The 21,371-nt window shown below is 45.9% G+C and overlaps 1 protein-coding gene across 1 annotated transcript in view; it reads left to right on the top strand.

Moving 5' to 3' along the window:
- The window catches only part of MMP16 (matrix metallopeptidase 16), a 299,874-nt gene that overhangs the window by 177,513 nt on the left and 100,990 nt on the right, over nucleotides 1-21,371 (top strand). The window contains exon 3 of the mRNA XM_069731578.1: nucleotides 1,274-1,396. Within this exon, the coding sequence (XP_069587679.1) occupies nucleotides 1,274-1,396 (123 nt within the window). The remainder of the gene's footprint in view (nucleotides 1-1,273; nucleotides 1,397-21,371) is intronic.

Below are 21,371 nucleotides of genomic sequence, written 5' to 3'. Positions count from 1 at the left end.
GAGAAGGAGATCTTGTGAGGATCGGAGGTTGCATGCAGGAAAGTACCGGGAGACGAGGTTACAGATGTATGGAGGAGACAGGTTGTGGATGGCTTTGTATGTCATGGTTAGGGTTTTGTACTGGAGTCTCTGGGTAATGGGGAGCCAGTGAAGGGATTGACAGGGGGAGAGGCCGGGGAATAGCGGGGGACAGGTGGATTAGTCGGGCAGCAGAGTTTAGAATAGATTGGAGGGGTGCGAGATTGTTAGAGGGGATTCCACAGAGCAGGAGGTTACAGTAGTCGAGGCGGGAGATGATGAGGGCATGGACTAGGGCTTTTGCAGATTCTTGGTTTAGGAATGTACGGATCCGGGAAATATTTTTGAGTTGAAGGCGGCAGGAAGTGGAAAGGGCTTGGATATGCGGTTTGAAGGAGAGATCAGCGTCAAGGATTACCCCGAGGCAGCGAGCTTGTGGGACTGGGGAGAGTGGGCAGCCATTTACTGTAATGGATAGGTTCGATGGGGGAAAGATGATGAATTCTGTTTTGTCCATATTAAGTTTTAGAAATCTAGCGGAGAAGGATGAAATAGCGGACAGACATTGAGGGATTCTAAATAAGCGGAGAGGGGCTCACAAACTCTCCTATTAGAAGGAGCTCACTGGGATTGTCTAAGTTAACTCAGAGGCGGCTATAGAGGGCAAACAATGCAAAACTTTTAATTAAACCCAATTGATTTTTATTTACCCAAACAATTGTCCCTGAATTTGTCAATATCCTTTATGTGGTAATACTGTGCTCCTATCAACTGCATAGTATGAAGGCCGGAGCGCAGCTGGTGGGCTGGATGCAGGGTTAAATGGGTTTTCAAGGATTGAAAAACATGGCTACTTTCTTCCAAATACAGCCCCACTGGTGTCTACAGGCTGTGTCTGGTATTGCAGCCATTTCAGTGAGTGGATTAAATAACGCAATGAGGTTTTGTTTTTCTTTTTACAGATGGCAGCCATGTTTTTGTAATCCTGGACTGCCCCTTTCAGAATAAGGTTAATCAATGCAGTTGCTACTGAATTTTCATGTGTTAGTGGATTTAGATGTTGAATTAATAGATGTGTAAGTGTTACGTGTGCTCCTGTGTATATTCTGCCAGCCCTATAACCACTGAGCCGTGTAGTATCCTTACAGGATCTGTCTCTGTCCATCTTTATATCTGCTGCGCTGTTTCGTCTGCGTCCTCGGATGAGCCAGTTGCCTGTTTCGGTGTCATTTTATTTTTTTATCCTTTATTGTAGCTGGATGAAGAAACCACGATGTGGTGTGCCGGACCAGAAAAGCGGCATTTCCAGATTTAGTGTCCGCCGAAAACGTTATGCCTTAACTGGGCAGAAGTGGAATCACAAGCATATCACATACAGGTGAGAAGGACCCTAGAAGCTTCACATGTCCGTGTTTTCAGTATGTGTGGTAATTGTTTTTTTCATGGACGCCACACATGCCCATTGTGACCTATGGTGATATGCACAAATGTAATAAATATTCGGACAGAGCAAAGTCCTTTAATTGAAATGTTCAAATTGTCTCTTCAGGTTGGAAGAGGACTAGAACTCTAGTGCCACCTATTGGAAGGTAGCAATCCTACAAGTCAATGTCAACCCTTTAACGAGCCTGGTCACATGACTTAGGATTAAAGCCAAAGCCAGAATCTCAATTTGCAGACACTGTGTTTCGGGGTACTGCCCCTCTTCAGTGCAAAGTGTGTGATCTGGTTTGGTTGTGTGAGAGGCGTCTGAACGGGATCTAAGGGGTAACGTTTCTTCTTGCGGAGAATGACATGTTAAGCATGTCGAGATGAGGAGACTTGTAAGCCGCAATGTTCCTCTGGGAAATATACAAATTGTTTCTTCAGAGAGGAAGAGGACTAGAACTCTAGTGCCACCTATAATTGAAATAAACACACAAAGTCATTTATTTGAAATAAATAATCCACAACCCTTTTTTACCCAGTTATTCACTAAAAATAAAAAAGCTAATTTATACTCACCCTTCCATAGAAAATCTATTAATGCCCATGTTCTGCAACGACCCAGATGGTTTGATGAGCGGTCAGTGATGCGACCTCTCACCCGCCTGCCGAAACACACTGAGCTGAGCATGAGAAACGCTGCCTGTGACCGGCGGTAACCTTAATGATGTCATCGCTGGTCACAGACAGCTACTGGTCACACTTACAGCACGCATGGATACGGACCATAGATCTCACCAGTACTGGTTTTTCCAGTGCAGGAATCACCAGGACGTGTGAAGGGGCCACGCTATTGATTAAAAACAACTCAGGGAAGACACACTGATGCTAAAGACGGACACACGGATGGCTCACTGATGACACACTGATGGTAATAACAAACACACAGATGGAAAACACTGATGACACCAGTACCGGTTTTTCATGTTGTGTTTTGTATGGACGTGTGATTAAGACGAAAAGAAGCAGACCTCCCGGATTCTCATAAGAGTTGGCAGATATCCTTCTGGGTGCTGCAGGAGGATATCAACAAGTAATTCTGGAATCTACAAGTCATTCCGGAACTACGTGGTAATCTGTACACCTCACTGATCATGGTGAAATTTTGCTGTCAGACAGAGTTGGCAGAGTGGTGGACATGGCAAGGTGCGGGAAAGAGTTTTAGCACTGTGTTTCACGAGCCACAAATCATCTGTTCAATCATACATACATTTTTCAAGTAAATTCGACAAATGATCTGTTCATCACCAGTCTTCGCTGCACAAAGCATAGTTAATATTGAGATGTACATCTACCTAAAGGTAGAAAAGGTAGAAGGTAGAAAAAAATATTTATTCTCTTAAAATCTGTCCAATACGACAGTGATAGATTTACTTACAGAAAGTGAGAATATGCCAGGTCTATAAATGCTGCTTAATTAAAGGACCGGTGGAGGAGAACCTGCTGGATAGGAGGATTGTTGATTTGGATTTTTCTTGCCGGCTTTCTATGCTTTACGTCTGTCATTCTCATTTACAGATTACTGTAATGAGATTTTTTATACCTTTGGTGTGAACTTGATAAAGTCTGGGTCTTTAAAAAATTGATTGAAGCTCTCAAGTTAATTACATGGAGTTAACTAATGCTACATAGACATCTCATAAGGAAGAGTTATCGCAGAGACAATTGTTTGGCTGTTCTTAGATGATAAGCCGGTAAGAATGAAAAGCTTTGGATCATTCAAAATAATTATCTGGAAAGACAGTCGCTCGGATGTGTCAGTTTTCAAACTTGTGAAGAAACTGAAATATACGGTGTAAATATATTTTCTAATCAAGTCTGCCCTACATACATTTCTCGTTTCCCCAAGAACAATTTCTTGTGTTTTACCCTTCTAACAAAAATGTGTCCACCTGGGTCAGTCACTGAGGGTTTGTTCACACGATGGGATCACACTGCATTTTTTTGTTGAAATTTTCTGAAATGATAGTAAAAAACGAATAGTTCTGGCTGTGGTTTTCAAAAGAACACCGTGTTACTGGGACACATAACTCATTGTGTGAACATAACCTGATGATGTTCTCCTGTTTTATATATGCCATTATAATGGAAAATTACCGGGAGTTGTTGGACCTCCACCAGTCCCTCATTTTTTCCATATACTATACTTATATGCTATAAACGTATTTTATGAGAAACCCGTTGTTAATATTTAACATAAGGGGCCCCAGTCAGTGTTTTTACCAGAAATTTGGAACAAAACACTTTGAAAAAATGCAATATTTTTGTGCAACAAGAGGACGCAGAAGCATTTTGTGACTTTTAGCTTTTTCAAAGCCAGTTTCAAACTAGGCGGACCTTGGGCAGGATGGTAGCGGGGCAGGGATTGGCGATGCCCGATGGTCTAATTCTTATTGAGATTTGGCCTACCTATTGCCACAAATAGTCCAAATTACTCCAGTCCTTGACGATACCTTACTCTAGTCACTGACGGGAGAGTAAGATTTGAGGCGAGGTGCATGGTGAAATACACTAGTACTAAGACGCGCCCGATTCATGAAGAGGCGTGAGCCTCTTATGGAATCAGGCACAATAAAACCCAACATGCTCCATCATCAAGACTATTGTGAGCAATATCAGTCTTAATCGGGGTCAATGTGTCAGCTAGTGTCAACACTAATTACATCTATTAACAATGTCCAACCTTGAAATCCTTCAAAGCACCACTCCAGCTGTTTTTTTTTCAGTGCTGAAGTGGCGCTTTAACCCCTTCATGATCCAGCCTATTTTGACCTTAAAGACCTTGCCGTTTTTTGCAATTCTGACCAGTGTCCCTTTATGAGGTAATAACTCAGGAACGCTTCAACGGATCCTAGCGGTTCTGAGATTGTTTTTTCGTGACATATTGGGCATCATGTTAGTGGTAAATTTAGGTCAATAAATTCTGCGTTTATTTGTGATAAAAACGGAAATTTGGCGAAAATTTTGAAAATTTCGCAATTTTCACATTTTGAATTTTTATTCTGTTAAACCAGAGAGTTATGTGACACAAAATAGTTAATAAATAACATTTCCCACATGTATACTTTACATCAGCACAATTTTGGAAACAAAATTTTTTTTTGCTAGGAAGTTATAAGGGTTAAAATTTGACCAGCGATTTCTCATTTTTACAACGAAATTTACCTATTTTTTTTAGGGACCACCTCACATTTGAAGTCAGTTTGAGGGGTCTATATGGCTGAAAATACCCAAAAGTGACACCATTCTAAAAACTGCACCCCTCAAGGTACTCAAAACCACATTCAAGAAGTTTATTAACCCTTCAGGTACTTCACAGCAGCAGAAGCAACATGGAAGGAAAAAATGAACATTTAACTTTTTAGTCATAAAAATTATTTTTAGCAACAATTTTTTTATTTTCCCAATGGTAAAAGGAGAAACTGAACCACGAAAGTTGTTGTCCAATTTGTCCTGAGTACGCTGATACCTCATATGTGGGGGTAAACCACTGTTTGGGCGCACGGCAGGGCTTGGAAGGGAAGGAGCGCCATTTGACTTTTTGAATGAAAAATTGGCTCCACTCTTTAGCGGACACCATGTCACGTTTGGAGAGCCCCCGTGTGCCTAAAAATTGGAGTTCCCCCACAAGTGACCCCATTTTGGAAACTAGACGCCCCAAGGAACTTATCTAGATGCATAGTGAGCACTTTGAACCCTCAAGTGCTTCACAGAAGTTTATAACGCAGAGCCATGAAAATAAAAAAAAAATTTCTTTTCTCAAAAATGATTTTTTAGCCCGCAATTTTTTGTTTTCCCAAGGGTAACAGGAGAAATTTGACCCCAAAAGTTGTTGTCCAGTTTCTCCTGAGTACGCTGATACCCCATATGTGGGGGTAAACCACTGTTTAGGCACATGCTGGGGCGCGGAAGGGAAGGAGCGCCATTTGACTTTTTGAATGAAAAATTATCTCCATCGTTAGCGGACACCATGTCGCGTTTGGAGAGCCCCTGTGTGCCTAAACATTGGCGCTCCCCCACAAGTGACCCCATTTTGGAAACTAGACCCCCCAATGAACTTATCTAGATGCCTAGTGAGCACATTAAACCCTCAGGTGCTTCACAAATTGATCTGTAAAAATGAAAAAGTACTTTTTTTTCACAAAAAAATTCTTTTCGCCTCAATTTTTTCATTTTCACATGGGCAATAGGTTAAAATGGATCATAAAATTTGTTGGGCAATTTCTCCCGAGTACGCCGATACCTCTTATGTGGGAGTAAACCACTGTTTGGGCACACGGCAGGGTTCGGAAGGGAAGGCGCGCCATTTGACTTTTTGAATGGAAAATTACCGTATATACTCGATTATAAGCCGACCCGAGTATAAGCCGACCGCCCTAATTTTGCCACAAAAAACTGGGAAAACTTATTGACTCGAGTATAAGCCTAGGGTGGAAATGCAGCATTTACCGGTGAATTTCAAAAATAAAAATAGATCATTATTTCCCCATAGCTGTGCCATACAGTGCTCTGCACCGTTCACTGTGCCCCATAGATGTGCCATATACGGTGCCCTGCACCGTTCACTGTGCCCCATAGATGTGCCATATACGGTGCTCTGCACCGTTCACTGTGCCCCATAGATGTGCCATATACGGTGCTCTGCACCGTTCACTGTGCCCCATAGATGTGCCATATACGGTGCTCTGCACCGTTCACTGTGCCCCATAGATGTGCCATATACGGTGCTCTGCACCGTTCACTGTGCCCCATAGATGTGCCATATACGGTGCCCTGCACCGTTCACTGTGCCCCATAGATGTGCCATATACGGTGCTCTGCACCGTTCACTGTGCCCCATAGATGCTCCACATAAATCTCTGCCGCCGCCGCTGCTGCAATAAAAAAAAAAAAACACATACTCACCTCCCTTGATTGCAGCTCCCGGCGTCTCGTTCCGGCGCCTCCATCTTCCCGGCGTCTCTGCTCTGACTGATCAGGCAGAAGGCGCCGCGCACACTATATGCGTCATCGCGCGCTCTGCCTGAACAGTCAGAGCGCAGACGCCGGGAAGATGGAGGCGCCGGCCGGGAAGATGGAGCGACGCTCGGCGGCTGGAACGAGGACAGGTGAATATGCTATACTTACCTAGTCCTGGCGATCCTCGCGCTGTCCCTCTGCCTGGTCTTCGGTGCCGCAGCTTCTTTCTCTATCAGCGGTCACCGGCACCGCTGATTAGAGGAATGAATAGGCGGCTCCACCCCTATGGGAGGTGGAGCCGCTTATTCATTTCTGTAATGAGCGGTCCCACGTGACTGCTGAAGAGGGGAAGAAGCTGCAGCACAGAAGACCGTGGGACGGCAGGGACAGCGCGAGGATCGCTGGGACTAGGTAAGTATGCCTCAGCGCCCTCACCCCCTCACCCGCCGACCCTGCCACCCACCTTGACTCGAGTATAAGCCGAGAGGGGCACTTTCAGCCCAAAATTTTGGGCTGAAAATCTCGGCTTACACTCGAGTATATACGGTAGCTCCAATTGTTAGCGGACACCATGTCGCATTTGGAGAGCCCCTGTGTGCCTAAACATTGGAGCTCCCCCACAAGTGACCCCATTTTGGAAACTAGACCCCCCAAGGAACTTATCTAGATGCATACTGAGCACTTTAAACCCCCAGGTGCTTCACAGAAGTTTTTAACGCAGAGCCATGAAAATAAAAAATAATTTTTCTTTCCTCAAAAATGATTTTTTAGCCTGGAATTTCCTATGTTGCCAAGGGTAATAGGAGAAATTGGACCCCAAATGTTGTTGTCCAGTTTGTCCTGAGTACGCTGATACCCCATATGTGGGGGTAAACCACTGTTTGGGCGCACGGCAGGGCTCGGAAGGGAAGGCATGCCATTTGGCTTTTTAAATGGAACATTAGCTCCAATCATTAGCGGACACCATGTCACGTTTGGAGAGCCCCTGTGTGCCTAAACATTGGAGATCCCCCAGAAATGACCCCATTTTGGAAACTAGACCCCCAAAGGAACTAATCTAGATGTGTGGTGAGGACTTTGAACCCCCAAGTGCTTCACAGAAGTTTATAACGCAGAGCCATGAAAAAAAAAAAAAAAATATTTTCTCAAAAATGATCTTTTAGCCTGCAATTTTTTATTTTCCCAAGGGTAACAGGAGAAATTTGACCCCAAAAGTTGTTGTCCAGTTTCTCCTGAGTACGGTGATACCCCATATGTGGGGTTAAACTACTGTTTGGGCACATGCCGGGGCTCGGAATTGAAGTAGTGACGTTTTGAAATGCAGACTTTGATGGAATGCTCTGCGGGCGTCACGTTGCGTTTGCAGAGCCCCTGATGTGGCTAAACAGTAGTAACCCCCCACAAGTGACCCCATTTTGGAAACTAGACCCCGAAAGGAACTTATCTAGATGTGTGGTGAGCACTTTGAACCCCCAAGTGCTTCACAGAAGTTTATAATGCAGAGCCGTGAAAATAATAAATACGTTTTCTTTCCTCAAAAATAATTATTTAGCCCAGAATTTTTTATTTTCCCAAGGGTTACAGGAGAAATTTGACCCCAATATTTGTTGTCCAGTTTCTCCTGAGTACGGTGATACCCCATATGTGGGGGTAAACTACTGTTTGGGCACATGCCGGGGCTCGGAATTGAAGTAGTGACGTTTTGAAATGCAGACTTTGATGGAATGCTCTGCGGGCGTCACGTTGCGTTTGCAGAGCCCCTGATGTGGCTAAACAGTGGAAACCCCCCACAAGTGACCCCATTTTGGAAACTAGACCCCGAAAGGAACTTATCTAGATGTGTGGTGAGCACTTTGAACCCCCAAGTGCTTCATAGAAGTTTATAATGCAGAGCCGTGAAAATAATAAATACGTTTTCTTTCCTCAAAAATAATTATTTAGCCCAGAATTTTTTATTTTCCCAAGGGTTACAGGAGAAATTGGACCCCAAATGTTGTTGTCCAGTTTCTCCTGAGTACGCTGATACCCCATGTGTGGGGGTAAACCACTGTTTGGGCACACGTCGGGGCTCAGAAGGGAAGTAGTGACTTTTGAAATGCAGACTTTGTTGGAATGGTCTGCGGGCGTCACGTTGCGTTTGCAGAGCCCCTGGTGTGCCTAAACAGTAGAAACCCCCACAAGTGACCCCATTTTAGAAACTAGACCCCCCCAAGGAACTTATCTAGATATGTCGTGAGCACTTTGAACCCCCAAGTGCTTCACAGACGTTTACAACGCAGAGCCATGAAAATAAAAAATCATTTTTCTTTCCTCATAAATGATGTTTTAGCAAGAATTTTTTTATTTTCACAAGGGTAACAGGAGAAATTGGACCCCAGTAATTGTTGCGCAGTTTATCCTGAGTATGCTGGTACCCCATATGTGGGGGTAAACCACTGTTTGGGCACACGTCGGGGCTCGGAATTGAGGGAGCACCATTTGACTTTTTGAATACGAGATTGGCTGGAATCAATGGTGGCGCCATGTTGCGTTTGGAGACCCCTGATGTGCCTAAACAGTGGTAACCCCTCAATTCTACCTCCAACACTAACCCCAACACACCCCTAACCCTAATCCCAACTGTAGCCATAACCCTAATCACAACCCTAACCACAACCCTAATTCCAACCCTAACCCTAAGGCTATGTGCCCACGTTGCCGATTCGTGTGAGATTTTTCAGCATCATTTTTGAAAAGTCCGTGGGTAAAAGGCACTGCATTTTACCTGCGGATTTTCCGCGGATTTCCAGTGTTTTTTTTTTGCGGATTTCACCTGCGGATTCCTATTGAGGAACAGGTGTAAAACGCTGCGGAATCCGCACAAAGAATTGACATGCTGCGGAAAATACAACGCAGCGTTTCCGCGCGGTATTTTCCGCACCATGGGCACAGCGGATTTGGTTTTCCATAGGTTTACATGGTACTGTAAACCTGATGGAACACTGCTGCGAATCCGCAGCGGCCAATCCGCACCGTGTGGACATAGCCTAATTCTAAAGGTATGTGCACACGCTGCGGAAAACGCTGCGGATCCGCAGCAGTTTCCCATGAGTTTACAGTTCAATGTAAACCTATGGGAAACAAAAATCGCTGTACACATGCTGCAGAAAAACTGCACGGAAACGCAGCGGTTTACATTCCGCAGCATGTCACTTGTTTCTGCGGATTCCGCAGCGGTTTTACAACTGCTCAAATAGAAAATCGCAGTTGTAAAACCGCAGTGAAATGCGCAGAAAAACCACGGTAAATCTGCCATAAATCCGCAGCGGTTTAGCACTGCGGATTTATCAAATCCGCAGCGGAAAAATCCGCAGAGGACCAGAATACGTGTGCACATACCGAAACCCTAGCCCTAACCCTAACCCTAACCCTATCCCTAACCCTACCCCTAACCCTACCCCTAACCCTATTCTAACATTAGTGGAAAAAAAAAAAAATCTTTATTTTTTATTGTCCCTACCTATGGGGGGGGGGGGTCATTTATTATTTTTTTTATTTTGATCACTGAGATATAACCTATCTCAGTGATCAAAATGCACTTTGGAACGAATCTACCGGCCGGCAGATTCGGCGGGCGCACTGCGCATGCGCCCGCCATTTTGGAAGATGGCGGCGCCCAGGGAGAAGACGGACGGACCCCGGCAGGATCGGTAAGTATGATGGGGTGGGGGGGAGCACGGGGGGGGGGGGATCGGAGCATGGGGGGGTGGATCGGAGCGCGGGAGGGGTGGAACGGAGCACGGGGGGGTGGAACGGAGCACGGGGGGTGGGTGGAACGGAGCACGGGGGGTGGAACGGAGCACGGGGGGGTGGATCGGAGTGCAGGGGGGGTGATTGTAGCACGGGGGGGTGATTGGAGCACGGGGGGAGCGGACAAGAGCACGGGGGGAGCGGAGCACATGACGGAGGGGAGCCGGAGCAGTGTACCGGACAGATCGGTGGCTTGGGGGGGCGATCGGTGGGGTGGGGTGGGGGCACATAAGTGTTTCCAGCCATGGCCGATGATATTGCAGCATCGGCCATGGCTGGATTGTAATATTTCACCAGTTTTTTAGGTGAAATATTACAAAATCGCTCTGATTGGCTGTTGAAAGTGAAACTGCCAATCAGAGCGATCGTAGCCACGGGGGGGGGGGGGGGGGTGGCTACGATCCCCCCCCCTGGGCTAGAGTACAACTCCTCCTGTCCCTGCAGGCCGGGTGAAATTACAGTTAACCCTTTCACCCGGCCTGCAGTAACGCGATTCCGCCATGACGCATATGCTGCGTCATGGGTCGGAATGGCACCGACTTTCATGACGCAGCGTATGCGTCAAAGGTCGGGAAGGGGTTAAATGTAAGCCCCCCGCCCCCTTTCTTATACCCTCTGGCGTCTACACCTTTTACCGACACCGCTCCTGTCCCATGGTGCCATCTTGTGTCCGTAACTTCTGACTGGTCAGAGAATGAGGCTCTTAGAGATAAATAGAAAAGTGACATCTGTCTCGCTCCATGAAACATTGGAGCTGCCGGCAGGTCACCATCACCGGAGACCAACGGGAGCGAAGCTAGAAAACGATGAAGGTGGCTACAGGTGATTATGAGACAGGGGGCAGGACATTTAAAGCACCATTCCAGTGGTTCAATAAAAAAAATGCTGGAGTGGTGCTTTAATATTATGAGCCACCTTTGGCCGATTAATCATAATAGAGTCCTGTCTTAGTTTTCCTCTTGCCTGCCCAGTAGTGACTGTCCAGCAGTGCCACGTACAGTTATGCTAACGAGGACCTGTCACCAGGTCAAAGTGGACAGTTGTTGCTCTTATTTAAAGAAGCATTGCGACTAAAGTATTTAATGTTTTTCTTTTTTTAAATCCTCCGTTTGGTTCAATAGATAGGAGCATTTTCATTTAGTACTGACTTTTATGGTCTTTACAAGGGGGCATTGCTCACAGGAAAATGAAACAGATCAGCCTAAAAACAAGTCCCCAGAAAATCCGCGGAGCCTCGTCCCCTTGCAAAAAAACGCAAAAACTTGCCTATTGGGTGCACTAAATGAAAATGCCCACATCTCTGGAACCGTATGTTGTATTATACAAAGAAACAAATGTAATACTCAGGGGAGCGGCTGGGATATATGGTAATTAAGATCACATTCACATGCAGCGTTTTTAGCATTTTTTTGCTGCAGAACAGAAGCTGTGTTTTAATGTACCAGCAAAAACTATGAGATTTCCGAAAGCTCATGCATATTTGTTTTTGGTTTTTTTTCCTGACTGAACGTTTTTGACATCTGCGGCATGGCAGTCCTTTCAGTGATTTTGCAGCATTTTTTTCACCCATAGAAAGCAATAAGAAAGTGCAAAAATACCGGAAAAATGCAGCAGACAGGCTTTGTTGTATGTTTGCAGTATTTTTGCTGCAATTTTAGAGAATAAAACTAACTTTATTAAACATGTACTGTAGACAAATCGCATGTGATCTGCATCAAAAAGGCTGAAAAATCTGCATTTTCACTGCGTATTTAATGCCGTCTGGTCTGAGGCAAATGGACTATCGCACCCGAGATCAAACTTGGCTATCTTGATTACAGGAGGTTTTTAAGGAGGACTCTGGTGGACGTCTGGTCTGAGGCTTAATGCCAAGGGAGCAGGTTTTAGCTGCAGAAAAAAGGTGCAAAGGTGTACAGTCCACTGTTGACCTGGTGACAGGTTTTCTTTAAAGGGAATCTGTCATGTGAAAAAAACACTGTTAATCTGCAGGATAATAGCATACCGAACCTGCCCGGCATCCACAGTTTGAGCTCTGTTGCCAGGAGGAAATTATCTTTATTCCTCTCGGCAGCATTTACCTTTCAGTCATGGGGGCGGTGCTGGCGTAGGTCCAGTCACCGCTCTGTGTGTAGAGAGCATTGACTGTAACCGCACTCCCATCACTGACTGACAGCAGCTCAGCATTAGGGCCGACTGTCAGTCAGTCATGGGGGCGGTGCTGGCGTTGGTCCAGTCACCGCTCTGTGTGTAGAGAGCATTGGCTGTAACCGCACTATCCTCACTGACAGCAGCTCAGCATTAGGGCTGGCTGTCAGTCAGTCACGGGGGCGATGCCGGCGTGGGTCCAGTCACCGCTCTGTGTGGTGTAGAGAGCATTGGCTGTAACCGCACTATCCTCACTGACTGACAGCAACTCAGCATTAGGGCTGACAGTCAGTCAGTCACGGGTGCGATGACGGCGTGGGTCCAGTCACCGCTCTGTGTGTAGAGAGCCTTGACTTTAATCACACTCCCATCACTGACTGACAGCAGCTCAGCATTAGGGCCGACTGTCAGTCAGTGACGGGGGCATGATTACAGCCACCGCTCTCTATACACAGAGCGGTGACTAAACCACCCCCATCACTGAAATCAGAATGCTGCCAGGGGGAATAAAGTTAATTACCTACAGCAGAGCGCTAAGTGAGAGGCTTAAGACTGAGATCTAAAGGGTATCATTTCTCTTTCTGGATAGCCTTGTATGCGGCTTGGTTCATAAGTCCTTCGCAAAGAACAACCTGCCCAATTCCAGCCTTGCTGAAGCATCCCCAGATCATCACCTGGTCATCTAATGGTTAGACGGAGACCTGGAGAGGCGTACAAGCCCCAGTGTCTTGCACCCACTGTGAAATTTGATGGAGGATCGGTGATGATCTGGGGATGCTGGAAAAAACAGTTGATTTCTTCTGCTCAGGCAATGTTCCCCAACTCTCGGGACTGTTTTTCCCAGCAGGACAATGCGCCATGCCCCACAGCTAGGTCAATCAAGGTGTGGATGAAGGACCACCACATCAAATCCCTGTCATGGCCAGCCCAATCTCCAGACCTGAACCCCATTGAAAACCTCTGGAATGTAATCAAGAGGAAGATGGATAGCCACAAGCCATCAAACAAAGAAGAACTGATTAAATTTTTGTACCATGAGTGACATAAGGTCACCAAAAAGCAGTGTGAAAGACTGGTGGAAAGCATGCCAATACGCATGAAAGCTGTGATTAGAAATCATGGTTATTCCACAAAATATTGATTTCTGAACTCTTCCTGAGTTAAAGTTAACCTGTCACCCCCAAAATCGAAGATGAACTAAGCCCATCAGCATCAGGGGCTTATCTACAGCATTCTGTAATGCTGTAGATAAGCCCCCGAGGTATCCTGAAAGATGAGAAAAAGAGGTTAGATTATACTCACCCAGGGGCGGTCCCGCTGCGATCTGGGTCCGATGGGTGTCGCGGTCCGGTCCGGGGCCTCCCATCTTCTTACGATGACGTCCTCTTCTTGTATTCAAGCTGCGGCTCCGGCGCAGGCGTACTTTGTCTGCCCTGTTGAGGGCAGAGCAAAGTACTGCAGTGCGCAGGCGCCGGGAAAGGTCAGAGAGGCAGCAACTGAGCATGGCTGAAAAAAAAAACGCAGTTGCACTGCCCTTCGAACTTACAGCACAGGCGCCGGGGATGCTAATGAAGGAAGAGGAGGCGGCGCACAGAGGCCCTGAGTGACAGCTGTGGTGCGTCTGTGTTAGGGGGAAAGACCTGCCCCCGTGGCGATTTCACAGTATATGTGTATGTCTGTGTGCATGCAGCAGAGCTATGTATATCTTTGAGCATGCAGCAGAGCTGTGTATGTCTATGGGCATGTAGCAGAGCTGTGTATGTGTGTATATATATATATATATATATATATATATATATATATATACATATATATATATATATATATATATATGTCAATATGGGCATGTAGCAGAGCTATGTATGTCTATGTGCATGTAGCAGAGCTGTGTATGTCTATATGGGCATGTATTGGGTTTAATTAATAGGTCACACAAGATATTGATGACGTGTCCAAGGAGAGATTAATGAAGGTCTTGTACCTCCATAATCTCAGAAACAACGGGGCCTTTCCCTTGAGCCGGCCTTCAGTTCTCGTGCAGATGTGGACGTACAAGCATAGGAATTCTCTGACAAATTGATCTTCTGAAAACCACCCCACCTGGTAGAGCCTAGGAGACATTCATTATCAAGATTCTTGGGGCTTTCGGTTGCAGGACTGACTGATTAACAAATTGTATGAATTTTCATAGCCTGAGAAAAAGAAGATATCGAAAACTATATTTGGAGTGAAGAACCCTGTAGGGAAAGCCTGTGTTATAGATTAGTGCGAGAGGAATTATGATGTATCTACCATTGCACACATTTCCGTGCGGTCCAGGAGACTGAAAAAAAAATACCGTTCACTTATCAACTTTATGAGCACGCGTTCCAGCTGATTTCCCGATTATACGTCTATCGTGAGGATATCCCACAGAGGAATATCCATGTAGGCTCTGTGCACTCACATCCTGGAGATGACATTTTTTACCAGCATTTCTATGACACTATTCTGGCAGCTATTAATGACAGCTGATACTCACAAAACTCATCTGCTCTCAGTTCTTAGAGGGAATAATTAATAATCGTGAAGAATAGCAATTAACATATTGAATACGATGATTGGGTAATTAGAGGATATTTTACCAGAAGTAAGAACTCTACAACCCATTAGTGGTGACATGAAGACCACCCGCCTAATATTGTGTACGTCCCCATCTTGCCACCGAGGCAAGGACTTCACCAGACATGTCAGGGTGTATCTGGCACCAGTATATTATTAAAGCACTACTCCAGCAGGTTTTTTTCAGCGCTGTAGTGACCTTTTAAATGTAAATCTCCTGCCCCTATTCTTATACTCACCTTCCTGTGGCTTCACCTTGTACTGACGCTTCTCCGATCCCGCTGCGCCATCTTGTGTCTGTAACTTCTGACTGGACGAAAGTCAGAAGTTTACATCACAAGCTCTCAATGCAACTCAATGAGAGCCAGAACGAGTCTCTCATAGACTGGTATTAAAAAGTGACGTCTACGACGCTCCATGAAACACTGGAGCTGCCGGCAAGTCACTTTTCGATGGAGACCGACGAGAGCAACACTGGAAAAGGATGAAGGCGACGGCGGGTGAGTATAAGACAAATTACATTTAGGCCGGGGTCAAGCTTGCGCGTGCAATGCGAAAAACTCGCATCAATACTCGGTACTGCTGCCGACACTCAGAATCGGAGTGTTCAGCTGCATAGAAACACATGCAGCCGCACGCTCCGGTCCTGAGTGCCGGCGGCAGTGCCGGGTATTGATGCGACAGACTCGTGCAAGTTTCTCACATTGCACGTGCAAGTTTCTCACATTGCACACGCAAGTGTGACATCGGCCTTAAAGCTCCACTCCAGCGGTGCAATAAAAAAAATGCTGGCGTGGCTCTTTAGCAGATCCTTCAACTGCTTCCCGATCCGGCAATTCTTAATTTTTTTTTGTACACATCCATTTTCTTTTCCAAACCTTCTTCTAAAGTCGTAACTTTTTAGTTTTTCTTTCCACATAGCTGTATGAGGGCTTATTTTTTTGCCAGACGAGTTTTGAATGTCTCCATTGTCTTCACCATATAATATCCTGAAAAAAACAGAAAAGTGAAAAAATATATATCTCGGTAGGATTAAAGGGTGAAAAAAAATCTAAATGTACCATTGTATTGTTTGGGATGTTTGTCTTAACAGCATTAGTTATGTAGCAAAAATGACCTGACAACATGCACAAATTGCAGTTTTGTCACTTTTTTGCGTTGTTTTTCTGTGCATATTTGTCGCAAAAACTGATGGATTTCCTATTACCGGCAATAGGAATGAGACTCCTGGAGCCTTGTGCACACATTGCTTATTTTTTTCTTGCAAATCTGCAGCATGTCACGTTTCACGCATACTAATAAACAGGAAAAAGACATTAAAAAATGCATCCAAAAAATGCGTCAAAAACGCATGCATTTTATGCTGCCAACACATCAGTATTTGCAGCAGATTTTACGGAACGTGTGCACATACCCAACAGTACAGTCCTCCATGGGGAAAGACCCGCTACACAGAGAAGATCTCAAGCAGAGGACCCCCCCTCTATATACAGTACATGCCCCCCATATATGGTTTTTGGAACCAAATATTTTGTATAAGTTTATAAATTAATATTGAAAGTATAAAAGTTTGTTGGCTGGATGCGGTCGGCGATGCTTTACGCATGCACAATGAATAATTTTGTTTTATTGATTCACATGCTGGGGCCGGAGCTTTCAAAGGTTCGAGATTAACAAGCAGACAAACTGCGAAAAGATTAATGAAATAACCCAATGGGAAGTGTCTGGAGGAAAAAGAGAGGAGCAGAAAATGAAATCTATATTTGACTAGAAGCAATTCATTTATTTCAATAAGCCATACTGTGCGCCAGAAAACCCCAGCAAATGCCCGTGTTACAGCTAAGCTTTGATTGATGCCAGCTGGAATGAAAAGATTCAGGTGTAACAAATCATAGAGAACTGTAAGCCTTTTATTTTTATGAGACCCTGACAAATCATGTAGAATCCCCCTAATTAACTGATTAGGAAGCCTGGTGTTTACGGGAGCCGCTTCTCGATGCAGCGGAGCTTGGACGAGCGCGCTCCACCGCTCGGCACATCCATGTATATCGACACTACGGCTTTTAATCTCCCTGCTGCTCTTCTCTGCGACGTGAAAGGGTGACATGCAAGTGTTGTCACTGCAAATTTCCAGTAGACATTGAGACATCTTTACTAGATCGACTTACTATAAGGAGTGACACGAGCAGCTCCGACTTCTCATGATACTGCAGAAATGCAAGCGAAGGAAAGCGCGAGCGAAAATAAGTGATTAAGAATTCACACTGGAGTCATCTAAGGTGATGTGGAAGGCGTGATGTAAATGATTACGGCAATTATATCCAAGAGTTGTATTAAGTGGAATGATGGAGACATTTATAATCATGGTAAAAAGTGTTAAAGGAAACTATCAGCGCATCTTTAAATATGGCAGTAGGGATACCACTTTGTAGGCCATCGTCCCCCAATAAAAACAATACCTTTTTTGTAGAGATGTGATGTGCCAATCATGAGAAATCGAGTGTAGAAGTTATATGCAAATCAGGTGAGAAGTGCACTGGGGGCGTGTCAATGCACTTGGACGGCTTCTTACTGGAGTAGGGACACACCCCCTGTGCACTACTGAGAGAAATGACAGAGGGAAGGCCCAAAGGACAGTTCTTAAATAAGCTGTATTACTGTTGAAATGTTTGGTGCAGTATTAATAATGCTATGCTTCCCCTTAGACCTTCACCCAGCCAAATTAGACCTCTTGCCTTGCACTAGTGAGGTGAAAACAACCCAAAACTTGTATCTGCAAATAGTGTCTGGTTTGGCTTTCATTCTAAGTCGTGGCACGGCTCATAAAGGGTCAATGCTGACTTTTAGGATTGCTGCTTCCAAAAGGTGGTTATGGAATTCAAGTTCTCTTCCTCTCTGAGGAGGTAATTAGCATTTTTAATTTCTCCGAAGGGCTTTGCATGGCCTATAAGTCTCCTCACACCGATATGGCATTCTTCACAAGTAGAAACATTACCTGTGTTAAAAAATGAATAAGGGGTTCAAATAGTTTACATAAGACTGTGACCGGGCAGCATCTTCTCTGTATCTGTAACATGGAAGACATTAACAACTTCCAGTTCATTAATTATAAAGGAGAGATCTTCTGCAGTACATTTTTGGGTGGGATTTTTTTGGGATAAGGGTTCACAAAGGTCTTGTATATGATAATGTAAGAGCACTGAGAAGTTTTCCATTTCTATGGAGGTGTGCTCAACTTGTAGCTTTATTTTACACTTAAAGGGGTTGCCAGGTATTAAGCTACAAGTCTGCAGTCACTCTATAAGGCCGCAGACTAGTAAATTCTCACATGGCTGGCAATGCGCACTGTGAGGATTCTCGGCACCAGGAGCGGGTGGTCATGTGCATTATGCATACTTCCAGCCACATTCCTGCTAGACTGTGTCCGGCATCTTTCCACACACTTGCATTGTGTGAGGCGTCTCCCATCTAGCTGAGACGTGACCACATGTATGCAGATCACCTGCTTGTGGTCACACGACTGCACGCTCCTGCGCCGGCACTGGAGAATTCTCACAGCGCTCAGTGCACAATGTAAGGATTCACAAGTCTGCAGTCACATAGAGCGACTGCACCAGACATGAAGCTTAAGCCCGGACAACCCATTTAGGCTGGAGTCACACCAGTGTATAGCATCCTAAGCTAGAGTATTGGATGTAATATGCTAATGACACTCGGCTCCAGCTCTGCTGCGAGAGTCAGCCAAGTGTCAGTTCTCTGTGCTCCGATCCTCTCGCATCAGAAAATGGCAGCACAGGTGTGAAGGAGATGGAGAAAGTAATTTCTCCATCTCCTCCGTTGCCTGTCTCGGCGTATATCAGGCTGCACTGGGATGACATCCGACTGATGTTTCACACTCACCCATAGATTTGTATTGGTGCGTGTGAGCCGAGTCTCGCACCATGAGGAAATAATCGCTGATCCGCACTGCCCCATAGTATATAACATTGGGCCGACTGCTATCCGATAAAACATTGAATAGCACTCGGCCGTGTGATACGCTCGTGTGACCCCGGCCTTAATCACTCCACAGCTCGGCCATTGGCAGTCCATGTCCTGATGCTGGGTTCCTATCCTGGTTGTCAGACCAGCTCTTCACCGTCTCAGCTTGATTTCAGATTACAAGCTCAGGTGAACAAAATCCAGATTTGCGGCCTTTTAATAATTAAGAATTCTTTGTGTGTATATTTTCACTGTGGGTCCAGTTCTCCGACGTAAAAAGGAGAGTCTGTCGGCAGTGGCAGCACATTACGCTGGAGACAAAGCCTTCATCACCATCATCGGGACTGACACACAAAGGATATGAGATCCGTTCTGATGAATAGGTAGATCACGCCGCTGTCAGACAGGACATTTATTGATTCCTGTGGGATGATGAGACTGATCACGCCAGATAACAAGGTCCAATATTTTGTGCAGAAGCATAAAACACAGGAACTGCCGGGGAACAAGATACTTATGGCACTTTCTGAAAATCGATATTACAATGGGGAAATATTACTGGCCCAGGAAAATCCTAATTACAGAATAAAGATTTCCACATAAACAATGTTGTTAATTGATGTCATTTACGCATCCATCTACAGTATGTTGTCTTTATAATGCATAGGGCTAATAATATTGCAAAGCTCTTTGTACAGGACAAAGCTGTATGTGGAGAGTCTGTGCAAAGGCACATAGGCCCCAATAATTAGGACAGGCATTTAATCAGGGGCATGCAGGAATTACAAGAACCAAATTCATTAATAGCTGCACGCGACTTAATGAATTTGGTGCGCCTTATCAGTGGTGTTCATCTCACCATAATGTTACTCCAGTCAACGATGTGCACAGATGGTCCATGCTCTGCATTGTGTGTATCCCGGACTCCTAGCTCATAAAGAGTCTGGCAGCACTCCTTATTAGTATGCAGAGAACCAGCAGATTGCAGGCTCACTGCCTCAGAGAGGAGAAGTATATACGGTATATACTCGTGTATAAGCCGAGGTTTTTCAGCACATTTTTTTGTGCCTATACTTGAGTGATTGTCCCAGAAGATGGAGGGGGAGTGGCAGTGGCGGAGCAGCAGGTCTCAGAGGCAGGAGCCAGCAGCTGTGGCTAAAGCCTGTGCCGCTGCTAATGAGAAATGGCCATGCATACCTGGACAGGGACGGGGGAGCCATGTATACCAGGTCAGGGACGGGGGAGCCATGTATACCAGGTCAGGGACAAGGGAGCCATGCATACCAGGTCAGGGACGGGGAGCCATGCATACCAGGTCAGGGACGGGGGAGCCATGCATACCAGGTCAGGGACGGGGGAGCCATGCATACCAGGTCAGGGACGGGGGAGCCATGTATACCAGGTCAGGGACGGGGGAGCCATGCATACCAGCTCAGGGACGGGGGAGCCATGCATACCAGGACAGGGACGGGAGAGCCATGCATACCTTGACAGGGATGGGGGAGCCATGCATACCTGGACAGGGACAGGGGAGCCATGCATACCAGGTCAGGGACGGGGGAGCCATGCATACCAGGTCAGGGACGGGGGAGCCATGCATACCAGGTCAGGGACGGGGGAGCCATGTATACCAGGTCAGGGATGGGGGAGCCATGCATACCAGGACAGGGACGGGAGAGCCATGCATACCTGGACAGGGACGGGGGAGCCATGCATACCTGGACAGGGACGGGGGAGCCATGCATACCAGGTCAGGGACGGGGAGCCATGCATACCAGGTCAGGGATGGGGAGCCATCTATACCAGGTCAGGGACGGGGGAGCCATGCATACCAGATGAGGGACGGGAGAGCCATGCATACCTGGACAGGGATGGGGAGCCATGCATACCAGGACAGGGATGGGGGAGCCATGCATACCAGGACAGGGATGGGGGAGCCATGCATACCAGGACAGGGACGGGGGAGCCATGCATACCTGGACAGGGATGGGGGAGCCATGCATACCAGGACAGGGACAGGGGAGCCATGCATACCAGGACAGGGATGAGGGGACAATGCATACCTGGCTTAAACTCGAGTCAATAAGCTTACCCAGTTTTTTGTGGCCAAATTAGGTGCTTCAGCTTATACTCGGGTCTGCTTATACTCCAGTATATACAGTATTTGGAATCTGTGTGTCTTCAGACATCTGCGCAATATTCTGTAGAAGTTCAGGGCAGTTTTTGACTGACATATTCCCTTCAAGGGGTTTTACCTCTTTGGAAAACTTCAATATGAGAGCATGAGAAGGTAATTGAAGGGGATCCCTAAAGGGGAGTAGGACTCTGATACAAAGAGCAGGTCTCACTCTGATACACCATTACCCCATTGATTTGAAGGATAATATAAGTCT

Source organism: Ranitomeya imitator, chromosome 6, assembly GCF_032444005.1.
Source record: "Ranitomeya imitator isolate aRanImi1 chromosome 6, aRanImi1.pri, whole genome shotgun sequence".
Taxonomy (NCBI): Eukaryota; Metazoa; Chordata; class Amphibia; order Anura; family Dendrobatidae; genus Ranitomeya; species Ranitomeya imitator.
This window is presented reverse-complemented; position numbering and strand designations above follow the sequence as displayed.